The following is a 21,511-nucleotide window of genomic DNA, read 5'->3' as shown; positions in this document are numbered from 1 at the left end:
TTCTTTACCAACGGTGCACTTCTCATCTTCTCTTCTGTAATAAGTCCGGTGCTCTCTTTCGACAAGACCATCACCAAAGGGAAAACGGGATAACGTCGCAGGCTGGGGTATGCACAGCGCTCTTGTTACCAAGTCGCTTGCCAGTAGGGGCTGCTGTTATAGGCACGAAAACATCAACTGAAAGTAGATATAAATTGCGAGAGAGGGCTTTTGGATATCAAAGGGGTCGTGTTTCAAGTGTAGAGGTTCCACTTTATCGAAAAAGAGAAATCCGAAAGAGTGAACACGTGTTCATGTTGCCCCCTGTTGTTGAACAGCTTGCGATCATATCTTGTTTCCTTCGAGCCAAATTTATGTCCCCGATACTTTTTTTCTCGTTACGCCGAATGTGAGGTCAAATTTCTCTCTTAAGTGAACCTTTTGAAAGCGGCTTTTGAAATTGTAAAGAAACGTAAGGCGGCAGTGAGAAAGGATTTATCCGTATCTTTTTTTGTGACTCTACCGCCCCTTTGGAAACGGTGAGAGTGTGTTAGCGCCTCCATGCGGCGGTTGCGGCCGGATGTCGGGAATAACAGCTTCCGGTCAAGAGGAATTGGCGCCTCATTCGCTGGACCTGAGAGTGGCGATAAGGATTATGTGGGACGTGGTATGGGGGATGCGATCCAGGCCGTGGTTGCTATCATTATCGGAGCTACGGATTTGGCTGTGGTGTCGCAGTGACCTCGCAGAAAGATTTTAGGCTATTTGGACGGTGGATAAGACGGGATGCCCGGTCGCCCGATGGGGAGATGTGGTTGTGGGACATGAAAGAGAAACGAAGGTTCTCGGTTGAGTTCTATTGGTGGCGAGGTTGGAAGAGAACGTTATCTGCGCTAAGGATGTTTTGCCGTATCGTGTGCTGAACGTTGCTAAGAGATTTGAGAGTCCGTTAAGCGCAAAGAAGAATCGCACTCGTGAAAGGGTACACTGTAAGAAAAAAAGGACTAATATTACTCCCTTTTGGGGACTAAATGCACTGCTACAAAAATTAGTCTCTTTAAGGAGTAAATGCGCGAGACTAAATGGACGTCACAGAGTGGGTTCTGCATTTCACGCTCTGTTCTAAGAATCCCAGGTTCATAATTCATCATTAATTCGTGTGCATGAATGAAAATATTTGAATTAAACCGCCATCCGTGATACATCGAGTGATATAAAGTATTGCGATGTGTATAGGGCGCGATTTCGCAAGGCAGATCCTCTACTATTGTTTCGTCTGTGTGGGTGGAAAATTGCTCAGTTAGCTGAGTTGTATGGCCTTATTCAAATTCACGAAGAGCACATGCAGGGTGGGCGACGTATTCGCCGGAGGATTGTGGGACTTTTGGAAATTACCTTCTGGAAACTTTTGCCGCCATTTAGGAAGGCTTTGAACGATTTTTAATTGAGGGAAATTTATTTTTTGCAATCGAACTTCGAAAATTACCAAGCCAACCCTACTTTTTTTTTAACAGAAATATGACGTCCTCTACAGATAACCGCAGACCCAACAAAAACTATCCGCCGGCGAGTACATCGCCAGTTAGAATAGAATAGAATAGAAATAGAAAGGAAAAAATGGAAACGTTAGAATTTTTTATTAGTTTAGGTATTTACGTAGACTATTGTATTCAGGAGACCATTTGCGAAGTTCAGTGACTATTTGCATTCCTGGGGACTAAAATTTGGTGTTAGGGGACTAAAGTAGGGAGTAATTGGGGGGGGGGGAACCCCAGTGGACTAGAAGCTGCAATTACTCCCCATTTTACTTTTTTTTTAGAGTGATAGATAGATGTGCACCAGGAAAACAGTCTCTTAACTAAAATGCGACGGGGTGCCTCCTGTAGCAATGGAACAGGCGGGAGTTTTATAATAGGATCAAGAAAGTGACATGTAACGCAGCTCGAAATTCTGTCACAATATTTTCGTTGTGCGGTGTATTCCCATTGCACAATGGGATGCATTTAAAAAAATGCTCGGAGAAATCAGCCGTTCTCCGGCACGATTTTGTCGGGCGACGTCAGCAGATATCCGTGTCGTCATCAGGCCTGTGTGGAGAGAAGTGAAGAGAAGTGACGAAGTGACGTCAACTCCCCATTGTTCTCTTACACGCTCTTTGAAGGAGTGGAGGGTTTCTAGAGGGCGCGCAGATCGGGCGCCTTTCGCATGCGGTACGCGTCAGCCGCTCTCGTCGTTTCGACGCATGAGCTCACGTTATTTGTTGCACAACACGCCTTATCCAAAAACGAAAAATGTATGGAGAAACTTTTCGCGAACCGCGAAGTAAGGGAAATAGGAAACGCTACTGTCACCGTATTTTGTGATATTTGCCGTCATTGTTGCGCATGCTGGCGTTACCCATTAGACGAATCATTCAACATGAACATCGAGATTGCTTTCTTATATCATCTCTGCGTAGGTGTGCCTACCGCCTGCTACACGTAATACGTGTTTATCAAGATGCCACGTCTGAACAAGTTAACGGGAGATATAACTTTTCGCTTATAATGCGAAAAAAAAAAAAAAAAAAGAAGCCAGTAAAACTAACCTCTCTACAATCCATGACGTAATAAGGGACATCGCAAAAACGCAGCCAATCATGTTCCTCGTCCACGGCATCCTGCGAGTTTAACAATGTACGACAGCCGATAAGCTATACCACACCTCTACTAAAACGTAATGGAATTAACGGCAAACTTTCGCGCGTACTGTGTTAACGTTATAGCTGCCTGCCATCGCCGATATTGCTACTCGCCCAAAAAAAAAAAAAAAAAATGTGCCCTATAAATTGCCTTAGCGATCATTTGTTGGCTGTCCTGTTAGATGTTATATTTGGCGATTAATGGCGTAGACTCTAACTTTTTCGAGCGGTCACGCTGGCCATATTATTTATGTATTGTGGAGCCACTATACCAGCGTACTTAGCATGGCCGATGCATATAAATGGAAGCGAGAAGGTGATTACGGACGATGCACGAAGGAAATTCCTTCACGGTTACACGGTTAAAAGCAAGAAGCCCTACTACACGCGTTGCGGCGTAAATTATCTGTTCAGCGAAGAGATTATTAGCTTGTTGCATGAACCGTGTAGAGTGAAGGTAGTATCTCAGACGCTTCAGAGTTTTAGCTTTAGTTTATTGTAAGCTGTGAAGTCTCGCCGTTATGACGTTCTTGGGCCTTTGTTACATAGTTAGCGAGTGTCCGCGTTTTCGATTCTGAAAATGTTGTAGAAAAGGGGTTGTCTGTAAACGGGGGAGGGGGGGGGGCGCATTGCAAGAGTAATTTATATATGATTTATCGTCATGTACGAGTGGCGCTTATTTATGCTGATTTCTGAAGAAAGTACTTTTTCTCGCTGTCTCTTCTCCTCCTCCATCTCCCTCTCTCTCTCTCTCTCTCTCTCTCACTTTTCTTATATTATGGTTAACTGATGAGTGTTACGCAGTTTTGGTCTTTACGCGGTGTGGAGTGGCCAGCATCTACGTTGATGGAGTCAACTTCTCTATATTATATTAGTTTTATTATCGCTCACTCTCTCTTTCCTTCAGTCTTCTCTCGAAATTGAGGATATCACTCTTCTGCACGAGGGCGATGCAATGTCAGGTTGAGTAGTTTTATAAAAAGATATCGTATCTTCAACTTGTTGACTTCTAGTGTTGAGTTCATGGCAGGCAAAACCTTAGACTCTGGCTCTAAGTTTCACTTTATCTTTAAGTATATTAAAGACGGTGCTAAGAGGTTTATGAGAGAGAAAAGTTTACTGAATTCCGTTTTTCTCGTTTCGCTGGTGCGCAGGTCGCACAGCACACCGAAAGCTCACCGCGTACGTAACAACCCGGACCTCCCAAGTGTTTATGAAGGCTAGCCCAAAATGACTGCCTCGAATCGATTGCCTCATTAAATGCAACAAAAATCTTTTTTTCTAGAGAAACCTCAATCACCAGAAGCGTGACTGTCGCACGAATGGTTTTGCGACAACTAAGAAAAAGACCTGTTACTTGAAGAAGTTGATTAGCCGGCACAATGGAAGCTGACATGACATTAAGCTTCCACGTCATTAGCCGCGCGCAATGACACGAGGAAACAAAAAAAGGGTTCGTGGGCTCCTAGCGCCCAACGCAATTTACTAATGCGTTCTTTTCTCCGGTAGCTATAGGGTTATACGTCACCGTAGGCAAAGTCTGAATCTTTATTCGCTAACGCTTGTGGATCCAGGCTACGCCAATAATCAGTGGCTCAGCTGAGAGAACAATTATAAAATGGCACGCTGTGTCTTGACGAAATTCCGTGATCGAAGTGTTTTATTGGAGACTACGTCACATTTTGCTACGCTTGGCAATAATAAATGGTTCTGCGATATCTGTGTCGTGATATTATTCGGGTTAATCAACAGTACCATACTCTGAGGAAAACAAAAAGATGAACGCGAGATGACTTGCTCTCTTTTTACTCTCTTCCGCTCGTCTCCTTTAATCATCCAGCCTTACCTCACAAGACTGCGATGAAACTACACATTCATCAGCTTAAAAATAAAGTTGTTGTTGTTGTCTCACCAGACTTACTTTAATTTGAAATGTCGTTGTTGCTTGTCAAAGAGCTTGTGAAAGAGCGTAAAATACACTCTGAGAGACCACGAAGATACAGGGACGTGAACAGTTATTCCTCGTTTACAGTTTTCTTGTCGGATATACTACTCTCTTATATTTATTACCTGCTCTTCCGCAATTCAATTTCCTAGTCTTCTATTCCAAAGAGGGACAGTGACGTACAGTAAAATAACCCACCCCGGCGGATTGATTGTAACTTTTATGCTTTCCAGACGAAGAGCAAACGTCAGGCTACACGAGAATGATCTCAGTGACGACGAGTTGACACCGGCAAAAGAGTTGGGTATATTCTGTGCATTTAGACTGTAAAATGTGCGCATGCGCGACGTTAAAGCGTTCGGTTCGAAACAGGCATTCTACATTCGTTCAACGCGCATCGAAACACACCACTTCTTTGTGCGCTTAGAACGAATCTGTGTGAAGTTTGTAAAATTCCGTAGAAATGTTGTAAAATTCGGGTCCAGTTGCTTATATGATTACCGTCGCGTTCCACGTTCGATACACTGAGGGTCAAAAACACAAATTAAACTTAGAAATATGCATGACAAAATTTTTAAAGCACTAGATTGACATGGATCCGCGGTCTGTAGTTTCTTGTCAGTAGCGGTAATCGGGATTCTCGTCACCACAGGTGTAACAATGTGCGACTGCGGACCGAGCCAGTTCGCCTGCGCCCCATTCACGGAGGATGGGAATTGTACCTGTATCCCGGCACGCTGGCACTGCGACTCGGACGATGACTGCGGCAATGGCAGCGACGAGGCCGGATGTGGTGAGACATACGCATCTCTGCTTTTCGCATGCGTCTTGTAGCCGAACGCGTCACGCTAATATAGTTAGTGAACGGCCTTATGGGTACCCGAGCAGGTAAACGCTAGAGCCACTAAATAAGCTACGCTTCAAAAGGGCGCCATGTTGTTTCAATTTGACCTCGAGCGCCGCCATCCATGGAGCGCTCTTCGAAGTGTGATAGAACGTTACTACTACTATTATTACTACTAGTAGTAGTACTAGTACTATTACTAGTACTATTACTAGTACTGCTCTTACTACTACTAGTGTTATCTACTTCCACTGCCTCACTTCATCTTCATCTATTGCTATTGCCAAAGTAGAGGTGGGGCTGGAGGTCAACGGAAACAACATGGCGGCTCGAACTCCCCCTCACCCCTTTTGCCTCAGTGACGATACTCTGAAGCGTAGCTTATTTAGTGACTCTAGTAAACGCAAAGTCCTTGTCCTTGCTCTCACGTCTCTTCTTTTTTTTTTTTTTATCACATCACCATCACCTTGTCAGGAGTAGCAGATAGCGACTGACGAAGCGCCGTACTATTGCGGTAACTTTCACTGAATATTGCACGGTTGCGTCAAAGCTACTGTTTCGTTTAGATCGAAACTTAACTTTTAGCAGATGATTAAGCTGAAGTAATGACGTACGATGTGGGTCGCGTGTTGTCGGTATTTATTTTCAACTCGTGAGTTGTCTATCTTCGTCTATGCATACATATACATAATGTTGCAAAGTTGTTGTTGTTCAGCAAACGGATCTCCTTCCGTTTAATTATAGAAAAAGTAATAACGAAATAATGAAGCGCGAAGTCGGAGTAACTATTTAATACTCGGTTAAATAGTTACTCTGACTTCGTGCTTCGTTCTTTCGTAATTGTTTTTCTTGACAACGTTTCAGCAAGCTGGGCTGCGTATTATTTTACCCTCTTGATTTTAATTATAGACTAAGATATAAGTGGCAGAATTCGGTTGTTTAGGAATGCACCGTACGAATAGTACGACGTGCGTCATTTCACGAGTCGCCCAACAACAACAACAATAAATGATGATGATGAAATGGGGTGCTTCACCGTGGTGGTGTGGTACCTTGCACCATTGCACGTGGAACATTATGTGAAGATGATGAAGTCGGCCTCGTGAGTAAGGTTCGCACGCTATTTCTGCACATTGAAATGGGAGCAATCAGGCGCAGTTTTAGAAGTGGCTCCAGTGTTGACTCTGTTGGGGAAAGTAAAGTGAATCTGTCTAGGAAATAGTCGGGTAACATTGAGCATGACGGGATCACCTTTTTCCTGACTGATCTGCAGAGTCAACAGTACAAAAACACAGAAACAAAGGGAGTATATACGAGGGCATTTACAGATTCTAGTCCCCTATATTAAAAAAAAAAATACTCCCTATATTAGTTCCCTGGCCCTAGAAGTTACTCCTCAGCACTGCAAATGGCCTCCATGGCGAGGGGCGGGCCACGGGCCTTTAAATGTCAACTTGAAATGCTCGATCAGAGGCCATTCAACATCTGCAAAGTTCTCGGCCCATGGAGTAACCCTGGACATCAGTGCCGTGCACTTGGCGCTTTTCTTTCCTTTCTGAGGGCCACCGGCCTCCTTCACGAACTGTAGGAATTTCCTTCTCTCTTCATCCTCTCATATGAACCTCTTTGGAATGGGGTAGGGTCCTGCACTCAACGCAGGGAAACATCCCACATCATCATCATCCATTCATCTATGTTGTTGTTGTTGTTGTTGTCCCAAGAGGAATTTACAGTTGCGGCAATGTGGGCAAAAAATAGTTTCTTTCTTTCTTATAGTGTGTAGGTGCGTGTGTGTGAGAGGAGGGGGGGGGGGCATACCATACTGCAGTTGCTGGACCCGATCGTGTGGGCAGCGTCACGACTATAGCAGAGATGCAATGAGATGAGTATGGCTGAAGGTTCAACGTTGACGAGTAAATGGGTGGACGTCGGGTCGTATACATGCTTGGGAGTGTTCAGCGACCTTCAATGCAGAGTCAAAATGTCTTCGCGCAAGGCCCGTTTCCAGAAGGCAGTGAATGCGAATTTTAGAGTATCTTTCTGAAAAAAAAGGAAACGTTTGTGATTTAGAACATCGTCCAGCGTGTTCTTCCACCGCGCAAGGAATTTGTTCCGGCAGTAGTCAGAGCTGTGCAGTTATTAATTACAAGTAATTAAGTTATGCTAAAAAATTTTGTGTGAATAATTGCTGTACCTGGTTACTTTTACAAATCATTAATAGAAGGTGTAACGTAATTACATTTAACGAATAACTATAACTGAAATTCAGTAACTTTTCCTGTGACTTCATTACTGCCATAGTCATTTAGCCGTAATTGCAACTTAATTACCTTTTTGAGTGACTTACTTTGGTCATTGCATGTACGACAGTAACGTAGGATACGTTTAGTGGTTTCAGTTTTCCTTTACATTTCACTTCACTCCATATCGAAGAATACACGCCAATTTTATTCCAATACCGATTCTGTCAGTCATCAGTAAAGATAAAGTAACAAACCAGGACTCACTGTCTGATGCGTAACAGATGCATCAGAGAAAAGTCGACTTCAGAATTTCAAATTTCGGAGGCTTCCGAATGCGCTGCTGCCCGAAGGATGTAGCCCCGGAAACGTTTTTCATTGGGGAATACTGGCTTTTTTGTTTTTTATTTAAGCCAGATGCGTCCTATCAGAATTCAGAATACATCATAATATCGCGAATTTCATGAGGCACATTTGACGAGCATATTTCAGCGTTTTCCGGAGAAGTCAGAAAGATACGGAACCCTGTACTCATGGTACAGGCAGAATCGAAGGAAGCACTGACTGTAAAGTCGGCTTCCGCGCATCCGTAGTGTACTTGTAAGAGAGCACCCTTTACAGGAACATGTGTATCGCGTACGGGTTTAAGAAATTGGATCGCAAGAACAAACAGTTATGACTTCCAACTCGCTATTTTGCTTATCCCTGCCTGCTTCACGAGGATGTCTTCCCTATCGGCCGATTAATACCGGATAAAGAACGGAGTAAGGCCTCGTTTGGGCCAACTTTTCAAAGTATCCAGCCTGGTCCGCACGGACGGCGGCTACGTAAGCGGTAACAGTTAAAAGCGATAAAACACTCAGAACTCTAACCAGTTCAAGTTTGAACCTTGTTAATCCATCATCTGTGGTCTGCTAGAGAGTGCGCACAGGTACGGATATACCCACACGCTTTTTCGGGTTAAACCCGATTCCCCCCTGTTATTCCCCCCCGAACTGACCTCCGACCAATTCTGGTTAAACCCGATTTCTCCCCGAATTTCAGTCACTATGAAATCCTCAGGTGACGTTTCCACTGAAGACGAACGAAGGTCGTCACGTGTAACACATGTAACGATGGGGGGGGGGGGGGGGAATATGTTTAATGCAAAGTAAGAAGGAAAGGGAAAGGTTAGCCACGGTGTGGGCTTGCTATTCCCTAATGCTTTCAAGCAAACAGAAGAAAACAGCTGGGGTACAGAAAATTATAAAAAATTATAAATTATTAGAAAATTATAATTATAAATTATGAAATTTATATTATAAATTATAATATTATGTAACGATGGGTCGCTTACGTTCCCAGCAAAATACACCCATGCGTGTCAACACTGTCTATGCCTTCGGGGAATACCGCTGGAAGGTCACGATCCCGCAAAAAAACAAAACAAAACAGAATAACAAAACAAAACAAAAGAGAGAGATTAGGAAAGGACTTAATAGACAAGAGGAGAAACAAAAACACCGGTAACACCCGAAGGCACAATTATCGCCCGATTTCTCCCCGAATTACAGATTTTAAAAAAGCGCCCGATTTTTACCCCCCGAATCTGTGAAAGGCATTTAACCCGAAAAACTCACTCCCTACAGTTATATTCAGTGCACACCATGCCCTGGTGCACCAAAGATTTTCTCGGAAACTTGGTTCTACTTGCATGCGAGCTTCGCTGTGACAGCCCGCGTAGCACTCTTGTCCGCACCGTTTGGTCTATAGGCGACGACACTGTCATTACTTGAGCCGATTCTTTCTATATTATGTGTCGTTGGCGAACCTATACAATTGTCCTGGACTCCCCGTAGGGGGTTGATGTTCCGCTTCGATGTCAATGCGTGTAGATAGTTCTCCAGCTTGATGGCAATACACAATTATATTTTAAATTGGGTACGTCTCTTTACACAACCCTGGTAACTGGGGAGTAACCCTGGGCGGGGCGACAAAAAAAGGGTTAGTGGAAATGACGTCATGACCCGCTGAAGAAAATTCAACTCCCGTCACCGGAGGGTTGCCGGGGTACCTACTCGCGGCTGCGCTGCTCGGCAGGTGGGCTAGGGAGGCCTCTGACATGACGCGCACCAATTTTAGCGAGCAGACGATAAGCCATGCGTGGTTTCATTTTTTTTTTTTTCATTTGACAGCCGTGCCTCAGCCGATTAGGTGTTTGCACTGTGATGTCAACAATGAAAACTTACAAGACCTAATAAGACGATAATGTCTGTCATAAATGAATGGTAAGCGCGGTTAATATTTCATTTGCTCCATTGCTTTTGATCGGTCACACTTTGCGTTTGAACGCACACTTTTGATCGTATATTTTGGATGTCTGGTCGTGAGACGAGTTGCATGGAAGACCTTTCACGCATAACAGCACAACAAAAAGCATAATTGATTCGTTGCGTTCCTACCCCATATTACGGCTATGTAATTCGAATTCATTATCCGATGAAGCATGCGCGGCTGTTCTTATTTTTTCTGAGTGCTTTTCGCTTGGACAAGCTGTCCCTGTTTCCAAGAGCACCACAGCTGTGAAAAATTATTTTGAAGTATCTAAATTTTGCGCCTCGTAGCGTGAAATACTCTTTATTCAGTTCCATGAACCTGATACGTGCATGCTGCTCAGGGTAGACGGTAAACACAAAAGAGATGAAAATAAAAATAAGTGAACACAGAAATTAAACGAACTACATTTTAGCTGCCTACACGAAGGATAATGAGGCTCACAAATATTTATTCCAAACGTCCAGTAACTGGCAGACGTCTTTCGCGCTTGCTATCAGGAATGCTGGCTGTTGTATTTGTGTTGCATCAAGTGTCTATGCTTGCTGAACTTGACTCCTAAACACAGCGTACCTGCCCGAAACGTGACACCTGTACCAAGCAGCAACACTGCAGGTCAGTGCACAAATATGGTGGCCCGAAGAACGAACGAATTCCACCGCGCCCATAAGCAGTATACTTCGAAAAAAGAGCGTCTGCTTCGGCAGCCGTGCTGAGAGCCTGAGAGTAACCTCCATTGGGCGAAAATTCAACTCGAGAGTCGTCACCCTGAGAGTTCACGTGACGGCTTACCCTCCTACGTCACCTACTTACCGCAGGGTTACCCGGGGGGGGGGGGGGGAATATGTTTATTAAGAAAAAAAGAAAGGAAAGGTTAGCCAGGCAAAGAGCCGGCTTGCTATTCCGAAAAAAAGAAAAAAAAAGGGGGAAGGGGCAAACGAAAAAGAAAAGGAAGGAAAAAGAAAAAGGGGGATCGAAACAGAGGAAAGAAAAATAAAAAGCAACAAAAGGAAAGGAAAGGAAAAGAGAAACAAAAAGAAAGGAAAGGGAAAGAAAACAAAAAACAAAAGAAAGGAAAGGAAAAGAAAAGAGAAACAAAAAGAAAGAAAGGCGAAACCCGGGTTACCCGGGTCGAATAAAGAAACGCACCGTAACCCGATGTGGTCACAAGCATTTCGACCTGTCCTATCGTCCAGGCACACGTCTGATATGGCTGCGACTTGATGACAATAGTAGGTTACCTCCGTAGGTAGTTCTCATATCTGATGGCAGTAGACCCACACACCAACATCCATTGATAGGTGATGTCCTCTTTCGAGTGGACCATGACAAGCCTTACATTAACTTCTGAACCGTTCTAGTTCTCGTGTCGTTATCCCGCTTGGAGTTCCCTGAAGTTATGGACTGTTGCACGGAGACTAGCAGGTACATGACACTCTGAGCAGATATAGGTTCTGGCCAAGGGTTGGCATTCAGATTGTGCTAGTGATACTAAGTTCGTTTGAGACGTATCAGCTAGGCGGTCCCTGTAGCTGGTCTTCCATTTTGATGCCACTACAGTTGTGACAATGCACGCACCTTTCGGATGTTCGGATGTTTTCGGTTATGTCTCCAATACACATTTTCCGGATGTCTTCAATTGAATTTTTCTGTATACTTTTTTCAAGCGCTGCATCTTGTACCATATCCTCCAGTAAGAAAAAAAAATACATCTAGTTTTTTTGAGTGCCTTTCGCTTCCTATATGTGTCCGGATGCCTTACGAGATATAGTCTCTGTCCACGTTCACTAACATTACGCCTTAACCTACACCATGTGGTGGGAGTACCACGACCTGAGCCTTTTGCTTTGCCGAGGAAGAATTACCTCTATCTTGCCACACCGCCACGGGAACGTCTTAGGAGCACTATCTGGAGCCACTTCGGTCATCTTTCATGTGACGTCTGGCTCATGCCCTCGTGCGATATCGTAGCCGACCGTTTGTAAGAAACCCTCTCTCTGTTTGTGGGTAACTAGGGCACACACCCTACGGGACACCCTACGGACGCTTCTCTGACGCGCGACTGAAGCCTTCAACGTGTCAGAGTTTGAGACGACGAGAGTACAGTTGCCCAACCCTGCTCCTTCCCCATCGCAGACCACTCGTCAGTTCGTATAGTTCTCGTTGCTGAAATAACGTACCAGGTTGGAAGAGCTCGTGAATCAGCATTCAAGCAGCTCGTCTTTTAGACGTTTATTTAGACAAAATTTAGACACTCCAAAATAGTTTCCACAGCTTCGTCAAGCATTCAGATAGAGGAACACATTCCTGTCTTCAGGCGTGCCGCCACAAGTTTAACTGCGAAGTATGCTTTACACTTCTCGTGAGCGTATGCGCTCGGGTTGTTTCGTCTAGCTCGCGAGTGGTGCGAAAGAACGGTGGTTTTTCGCTCTGGCGACATCGAAGTCTTGTGTTAAACTGACGGAATATATGCATGCGTGTGCAATTGTGTGTGTTCTCTGTGTCTGTGTTTGCCCCTTTGACCCAGCTTGGAACTTAAAGTGACTTGTGAGTGTAACAGTGTACGAGACACACTTTAGCTATCTAGCTGGAGCGTCTCTAGACAAATCTTACAAATCTTTTCTCATCACTTCTCCTAGTTGATGACAATACGCAATAGCAGGGATGGGCATAAATACATTTTTTGAGTATTTAAATATCAATACAAAATATTTTGTTGACAGGGGTATTTAAATACTCTTCATAAATAGTTTTCAACATGAGTATTTAAATACAAAATATAAATACTGTATTTAAATACCGTAACTACTACCATAAATACTGTGAGGAAGATGTCATCTGGAATTATAGAAATAATTACGATCATAAGGACAAATCAGCAAGAAAGAACAGCATTTATTTGTTAGATTATCATGGCGATTTTAATATTAGAAATTTTTCGAAGACTGCTTCTTTTAGGCATCTTCTGCTCGGCCGTACAATCAGATTCGCAAGGGAGAACAGCATCTCCACAGGTGCCGATGAACAAATGCTTGTATTAAATTTGACGAAGATGCTTCGTAGAACAATGTAATCGGGTAGTCACGACCGTTCTCTGCAACAACAGTGAAAAACTCGCCATCTAAAATAGTTTGTCGCATGCGCATGCTAGCGCAAACCCGGCATAATTGCGCCCCATACTCGCCCTTCTTCCCGAAAGGTCAAATGCAGGGCAACTTTAAGATATGAGTCAGTATATTCTGTATTTAAGAGTATTTATAAAGTATTTACAAGAATAAATACCCGAAAATTGGTATTTAAATATATTTATAAATACATTTTTCAAGTCTGTATTTAAATACAAAATATAAATACATGTATTTATACTTTAAATAGTATTTTAATTACAATGTATTTAAATACTGCCCATCCCTGCAATAGACACAATGCACTTGGTGACAATACACACGGGACTACCTTAGCTTTTGGCCCGTTTTACGGCTCTATATTCTGCAGTTGTTTATGTCTGTAATGGCGAGTACCATTGCAGACGATTAGATTTTTCACATTTGGACGGATCATTCTTACACTCAACAATCTCTTGTAGGTCCTTCGTTAGGTTAAAAATGCTTTCATTAGGTCCTTTCCTCTATCTACGTTTCTGCAAATAGTTCTTGGAAATCGGCTTCGCCACCATATCAGCGGTTTCCAACAATACCGGTTATATATCATGCAACAGGCACTTGACAGCAATGTAAATGAGAGTGTGTATATTTCATTTCTGTAAATCTCATTTCAACTATGCCCATCCCTGTATCCTGCGCCTCATCTAAAGAGGGCTTTCGAATGTATATACCTGGAGACATATTGCGTCGTTGTATTTCTCTTATGGTACGTACCCTCGTATTCATCCTCCCCACTTGGAACGCCTTTCCTTTTTCCTTTAATGCGTTAGCTGGGGACTGTCGGAAGAAAACATCGTCTCGCTACTTCCTTTCTTTGTGAGCGATCCAGACTTTGGAGAATCCCTCTTCGAAAACAAGACAATGAACGCCACTTTGTTGACTCTCAACGCGATAGAAGCTGTGAAAAATCACAGGCGGAGCGCAGCTTCCGCACCCACACCGGGTTCCAGCCTCCCTCTTTAAAGTCGGCGTGAGGGAGCGGCAGATTGTGGTAATCCGGTGTCAAGAATTCCAATTTGTTACTGTAAAACCTCCGCAGTTTCATACGCCTTTCGTCTCCGGCGCCCGCCGAACTTTGATCCCCGGGGGATTAGCTTAGATCCGGATGTGCCGTGACCCTTTCGGCAGAAATTTTCAGCCCTGTCGCTGCTTTCCGCTCTAATTTGGATGCGTTGCGACAGCGTGCGATGTTTTTTAGCGTTCTAATCTTAAGTCTTCGAAGTTTTGTCACATATAAGTTACTACTGCACGTCGTCAAGTTTGTTAGTTTAAAACGCATTTCGCGAAGAAACTGGGGAGGAGGAGAGTTGTAATTAAAATGTTGAGCACAAGGTTTCTGGGCTTCTCCGTTAAAAGGGCGTTAAAGTGAAACGATTTCTCATCGTGGAATCGAAGACCTGCCATTGGTTGCCTCGCACGAATTGCCCAATCATCGCAGGAGGTCGAGAGAGGGAGACAGTCTTTTCTCTCGCCCTCACTGTGATGCTCATCGACCAAATTACCGCGCGCGCAATGTTGTAGAGTATCGCATCTGGCTATGAAACACCCTAATCATCAACAAAATAAAGTTTTGATCGTTGCAGTTTCTGACAGGATTACTGAAATATCCTCTGCACTTATAAGGCACAGTTATACTACCGACGAGTACATGGACCCTATTCTCATCAGAGTAATCGACCACACTCTAAGAAAAAAAAGGAGTGATTTTACTCCTTTTGGGGACTAAATGCATTGCCACCAAAAAAATAGTCCCTTTCGGGAGTAAATGCGCGTGAGTAAATGAATATCACAGTGGAGACAGCATTTCCCGCTCTGTTCGAAGAGTCACAGGTACACAATTGGTGTGCATGCATGAAAATACTTCGAATCAAACCGTCAACCGTGATATATCGAGTGACATAAAATCTTGCGACATACATATAGGGCACAATTTGCGAAGAAAGACGCGCTAACTGTTTCTTACTCTGTGTGGGTGGAAAACTGTGAAGTTGGCTGAGTTACACGAGCCTTATGCCATGAAATGGACGAACACATATTTACGTAGACTGTTGCATTCGGAAGACCATTTGTGAAGTTCAATGCCCATCAGTCTGCAGTACCTGGGGAGTAAATGTCTGGGTCAGGGGACTAAAATGGGGAGTAATTGCTGTCTAGGAGACTAGAAGCTGGAATTACTCCCTGTTTTACTCGTTTTTCTTTTTCTTCGAGTGCACGATTGTTTTGTTTCTGACCTGTCGTTGGTCGTTACGTGAAGGAGGCGCGAAGGATAGAAATGAATTGAATGTCACGCGCCCTCGACGAATAGTCGAGCGCTTGATCCTGCAATATTCGTGATAAAGTAGATAAAGCATGAAGATTGCGCTCTTCACGTAACGACCAATGATAGCCGAGACACAAAGTAACCGAGGTCGATTACTTTGACGAGATTAGGGCCCCCGGTCAGTTCAGCCGACGTGTCCACTGGCGGTAAAACCTGTCCAGCAAGAGCAACAGATACCTGATGGTATAAACGTGCCCGTCAGTTGTGATGGCCGCGTAAGCACACTCTAAGAAAAAAAGGAGTACTTTTACTCCTTTTGGGGAGTAATTGCATTGCCACAAAAAATAGTCCCTTTCGGGAGTAAATGCACGGGAGTAAATGAATGTCACAGAGTGAAGACCGCATTTCACGCGCTGTTGTAAGAGTCCCAGGTACATAATTGGTGCGCATGCATGAAGATACTTTGAAGCAAACCGTCAACCGTGATATATCGAGTCATATAAAATCTTGCCCCATACTAGGGCACAATTTGCGAAGAAAGATGCGCTAACTGTTTCTTACTCTGTGTGGCTGGAAAATTGCTACGTTGTGTGAGTTATACAGCCTTATGTCGTTCAAATTGACCAAGCGCACATATTTACGTAGACTTTTGCATTCAGGAGACCATTCGCGAAGTTTAGTGACAATTTTCAGTCCTGGGGAGTAAATGTCGGGACTAAATGTTGGGTTAGGGGACTAAAATGGGGAGTAATTGCAGACTAGGGGAGTAGAAGCTGCAATTACTCCCCATTTTACTCCTTTTTTTTTCTTAGAGTGTAAACCTAATTAGTACGTTAATTGACAGAACGTATAAATTATTTAACCTCATTAGCTTAACGTATAAATTAATTTAATATATAAATTAACCAACGTAACCTATAAATAAACCTAATTAACAGCGTAAGTTAACCTAGTCCCATGTACACTGGCATGCACATATAGGACAATGAACCGAGCAAACCCATGCAGCTTTCCATGCATACTAACCCACTATTAGCGTAACGAACCGATGAAATATGACACACAATGAAAGAAATTGGGAACGCGCACAATGGGAATTATTCCGCTGTCCGTGCAAGGAATCTCCTTGCTACTGAAACGGAAACTAGGACACCCGAGAAAGGAAAATAATGTTGACGCGGAGCCCATCGACATTTGAAATGCTAATCTGAATGCACAAGCTCTAATACCGATTCAAATTTCTGTCAACGCTCCGTGTGGATATATCTCGGGAGATATTCGATTCGAATCGCTTGCGTCAAACAATAGGAATATTCTCGGCGGAGGAATGGGTTTTCGTACCTCTTCCTGGGAGCGGAACCTGTACTCCTGATGATTATCTCTAAAGACGTGCACGCTTTCAAGGTACGACATGCTCGCACTGGCGGAAACAGTATTCGCGATCCCGTGAAATTAGTTCGGAAAACCGTGCCCCAAAATTTCTTTGAGAGATGCATGCTTTATAACGCATCGTCACATCAGCAGGAGTTCTGCTGTTTACTCTTGACATATACGTATGTTTAGTGTGTTTCCTCAATAAACCGCGAGCGGGTAGGAAATAGGGTGTTTTCCTACGAAACAGTGTTTTTTTCTCGTACATAATAGTGGTCTACGTGAGCAGCTTTACAAACGAAGACTTTGCAGAATGCATCCTACCCAAGCTTTCTTGTTTGCATAACTAAAAGTTAGTGGGTTCTGTCATACATTCGTGAGTGTAGCTAGTACTTCGCTTCCTAAGGAAACTTTCAAAATCGCTTCAGAGTACCGCGTATATAACGAAGAAGAAAGGACGTGAGGATACTAACAACTTCGGCTTGCTTATTGGGTTCCTTAAAACACTGGACGGTAAGCGTCAGCATACGCACTTGAGACTTAAGGCTAGAAAATATATTTCAAAAGCCGGGTGACGACCTCATAATGTAAAATTCTTTACTGCAGACACCGGCTTAACACAAGGATTAGAAACTTAAGACTGGCATAAGGCTAAAGACTAACTTTCGGGTTTGCAAAGAACCGACGCGGGACGTGTCGCAGACGCGCTAAAGAGCGCTAAGGAGCTCGGGATCACAGCGCTCTCGAGCGTCCTGCTATCAAACGAAGACTAGTCACAGTTCTCGTTGACATTTTCACATTTTGGCTTGACATTGGCAGGTCCCACGTCCGTTTTTTGCAACTGCGCAAGTTGGTATTCTGAGCCAAGAGAATAAAGGACCTTTTAGAGGTACAAAGTTGCAATCAACGGGTTTCGTGTCGTCGTATCGCCCGCTACAACTTTCTCATTCACATTCTAGTTCTAATCCTGCTAATTAAAAAAAAACGACGAATTAATTTCACTTAATTAATTACAGAGCAAAAAATAGTTTGAGTATTCACACACCACTGGTAACACTACGCAGTCCGTCTTTTTGGTGTGCGATGAAAAAAAAATAATTTTTTTAAAGCTTTGACTCATTTTTCGTGAAACAGCCTGTATATGTATATTATATTGTAACTCAGGTTCGGAAAGATGTCAATAACACGAGAGCACATCATGATGTCACACATTTTGTATTGTCACTTACACAATTAAGTGTTCCATAACTTAAAAGCCCGAGATCCTCTCTATCCTCTCGTTATCAATTAGGTGTTGTCACGTTATACTGACGGTACATTTAGTCGCTCTTTCTGCTTCGTTTTTAGTCCCCTTTCTCGTGTCTTCCCGACGCCTTTTTGGTAACTGTGCGAACCACAGAAGCAAGCAGACTGCTATAAACAGATTACATCACTGAAAAGAAATGCGCGCTTCCGTTAACAAACAAAGCACGCACTCGGAAGAGTGGCGATGATAATCAAACAAACCGATTTTGGTGTTCGTTCATTTTTACAGTCAATTACAAGAGCGAGGAAAAGTAAATGGGATTTGTCAGTACGCTACTTCGCTGTTGAAAGAGTGTTTAGACAGCGGAAGAAAAAAGAACTCTTTTTGCCGCTCGAGAAGTGCCTGTTCAAGTTGAAAAGGGATTATTCAGTCCGTCGAGGATTTCCAAGAGTAGTGCGTCTCAGAAAAGAACGGCGCTATGTGCCGCTCAAACTTACAAATACTTGCAATTAAAGGAACACAGCTCGCGAAGAAAGTACCTAACGCCATGCGTGCGCATGTTTGAATACGTATTTCAGGCTCGGACGTGGGAATTATTGTTAGCCTTCCTCACTGGTATGCACGCTCTTCCTTTCCTCCTCCTTTTATTCTTCCTTCCTTTTGTTACAACAAAGCAGCTTACATATTCATAGTAGCACATTGGCTACATAGCGTTTCAGATTTATCTTACCTGGGCACACAATAGTATCTACAAAAAAAAAAAAAAGGTATCGTATAATCTGGTCTAATCTACAATGAAATATGGTGTAAACAATGTGGTTTGTGACGCTGTCTCTATGCCCATCCGCAACATTTTTTCTTCTTTCTTTTCTTTGTCGCCAAGGCTCAGCCTGTTTGGTCATGCGACATAACTTAAAGGGGGAGGAATATGTTTATTATATTTAAAAAACTAGGAGGGAAAGGTTAGCATGCGCTACGGTGGCTTGCTATTCCCAGGAAAGAAATGAAAAAAAAAGATGAACAAAAAGAACAAACAATCAAAAAGGAAAACAAACACGAAATTGATCACACTTAAAGGGACTGTGACACAACTCGCCCGTAGTTATGCCGAATAAATGTGAAAGATGTGAGAAAAAGAGGTGTTTGTAACAGAGCTTTAAAGCAACGAGTCACTTCCAAAGTTCAACGGAAGAGTGACGGACCACGCGGAACACGCAGCATAAATAATGTAACAGCAATTCGCCTGATGTTTACAGCATTTTCAGTAAGAATACAAGTGAATGTTCAAAGAGGTTTCCACACTGCTTTCTGCTTCCAAATGAACGGGGCAACTTATACAGCCAGACAAAGATAAACAAATGCGAAGCTGTACGAATAACCTAAGTGAATGCGCGCTTAGCCGAACTATTCTGCTTCGACTGCACAACTTTTTTGTTCTTATATATACTTTGGCGTACTGCGTCTACTCCAACACGACGGGAGGAAAACTGTTGAAAGTTGTTCCGATGCCATGGTCGACTTCATGTTGCGTTTTCTTCTTGGTGCTGACTTTGTATCTTGTCTTTCGGTCTCTTTTCTCCGTATATATCCGCGTGGCCGAAATGTTTATTTCCCAAATGCGATCCATCCATCTTTATCAGTGGGGAGACGTCGATTCGACGAGAAGCAGTTGCCGGGCATTAATGCATTTCCTCGATGTTCTACCAGTTATCCCCTTTTAGCCATCGTCTTCGGCGCACATTGGCCAGAGGGAGCCTGCTTAGAGAATAGAGGAAGTCCCCTAAAATGATTGTCGTGTTCATATTCTTTGCTGTGACTGGGAGAGCGGGCTCCAGCCCTGTGTTAGATGTACAGTATAGATTCAATACGGCCATCACTCTTTCGCCATACGTTCGGTGGTCGTCGGGGCATACTGCATCTTTATTTTTGACGTTGATGTTGATGTTCGCGAATAAAAAAAAAAGGGTAATAGGGAGAGATGGAATTCGTCTTTATTTCATTGAGTGCTTCTGAGGGATATTTCTGTGTGATATATCTAAAGTACGTGTTCTCTTCATCTTTTGTCGGTGTCCTTTCATACAGCGCGTTTCAAAGTTTTCTCATCGTTTGATATCTCGAGGAGTACCTAACTAAATTATTTTTTCGATTTTTTTTCTAAATGGGCCAGTATGGGCCAGTATGGAGCCAGCGTTTCGAAGCAGATGCCTCGGAAATTGTTACAGCAAGTATCGCTGTCTTACCTCACGAATGGTTGAAGTAAGACTACAACTTCGATTTGTAGAAGGTAGCTATGGAGCCCATTTTGAATGATACCGAAATCTACTGCATATCCAACACTCGTTCCAAAAAAGAAAAGAAAAGGCTTCGTCACATGTAACCAGGGATCGGAACCGGTATTTTTTTCGGTCCGGTTCGGGTTCGGGTTCAGGCATATCGGTTCGGTTCGGGTTTAGCTCCGCTGAACCGAAATTATCAGCTTGAACCGGTTCAGGTATATCGGTTCGGTTCGGGTTCGGCTCAGGGAGAACCCCCCCCCCCCCCCGCACATACACAGACAAAAAAAAATCTGTCAGCGGTCGGGGCATTTACAGGGACTGGAACAGTTACTTTTTTCGGCCTCGGTTTAATCGGTCCACGGGCAGTAATTTTGCTACGTGCAAGCAAGCTTACGCTCACCGTACACGATTGTAAGAGAAAGGCGTGAGATAACCGTTCAGGTGAGCAAAAAAAAAAGGTCGGTCAGTAGTACAATTAATTCACCTCTGAACCGATTCCCGAACCGGTAACCGTATCAATTTTTTTCGGTTCAGTTCCGGTTCGGCTCAGGACAAGCACAAAAATCGTTCGGGTTCGGTTCGGTTCGGGTTCGTCAGAAAATAACGGTTTTTTCCGGTTTTCGGTTCGGGTTCAGTTTCGGTTCCGATCCCTGCATGTAACACAAAAGAACAGAAACCAAATATTACGAAACACGTAGACATAGAACGGGACGACAGAAAAGGCAAAGGCTTCAATTTAGCTGTGCTTAGCGCGGCGTCTCGTCCTGTGCCCATTTCCCATACTCCTCCCATTTATCGAGGAAAAAGTGACTCCTGGAAGAAAAGTAAGTCTCAAGGAGACGAGATGCATCACAGTGCTAACAGCATCGACTAACAGGTCAGGGCATGGCACTAAGCAATCTCGAAAGTTTTCGCCGCTCGCAGAAATTGCTGTCCTAGAAAACGTAAAAACAGGGAGGAATATGTTTCGGAGGGAATGTTTCGGCCCTTTCGGATGAATGTTCGGACGAAATTTTCTTCGAGGTTTACATTTGCTGGGTTTCTCTTCAGCGATTGTTCGCTTGGCGTTTTGGTTTACGGTTCAGAAAGTATGCATATTATATGGCATTATGCATTTGCCACCTGCAAAGTAAATACTGACAGGCACCGATGAATGTGTAACAGTTGCATTTATCGAACTCTGCTCACTCACC

The 21,511-nt window shown here is 43.5% G+C and overlaps 1 protein-coding gene across 1 annotated transcript in view; it reads left to right on the top strand.

Annotated features, from left to right (window-relative positions):
- LOC135393822 (low-density lipoprotein receptor-related protein 4-like) overlaps positions 1-21,511 on the top strand; it is a 323,511-nt gene that overhangs the window by 255,485 nt on the left and 46,515 nt on the right. Inside the window, exon 3 of the mRNA XM_064624106.1 lies at positions 5,257-5,397. Within this exon, the coding sequence (XP_064480176.1) occupies positions 5,257-5,397 (141 nt within the window). The remainder of the gene's footprint in view (positions 1-5,256; positions 5,398-21,511) is intronic.

This window comes from Ornithodoros turicata, chromosome 5 (assembly GCF_037126465.1).
Source record: "Ornithodoros turicata isolate Travis chromosome 5, ASM3712646v1, whole genome shotgun sequence".
Classification (NCBI taxonomy): domain Eukaryota; kingdom Metazoa; phylum Arthropoda; class Arachnida; order Ixodida; family Argasidae; genus Ornithodoros; species Ornithodoros turicata.
The sequence above is the reverse complement of the archived record's forward strand: the minus strand, read 5'-3'. Positions and strand labels throughout refer to the sequence as shown.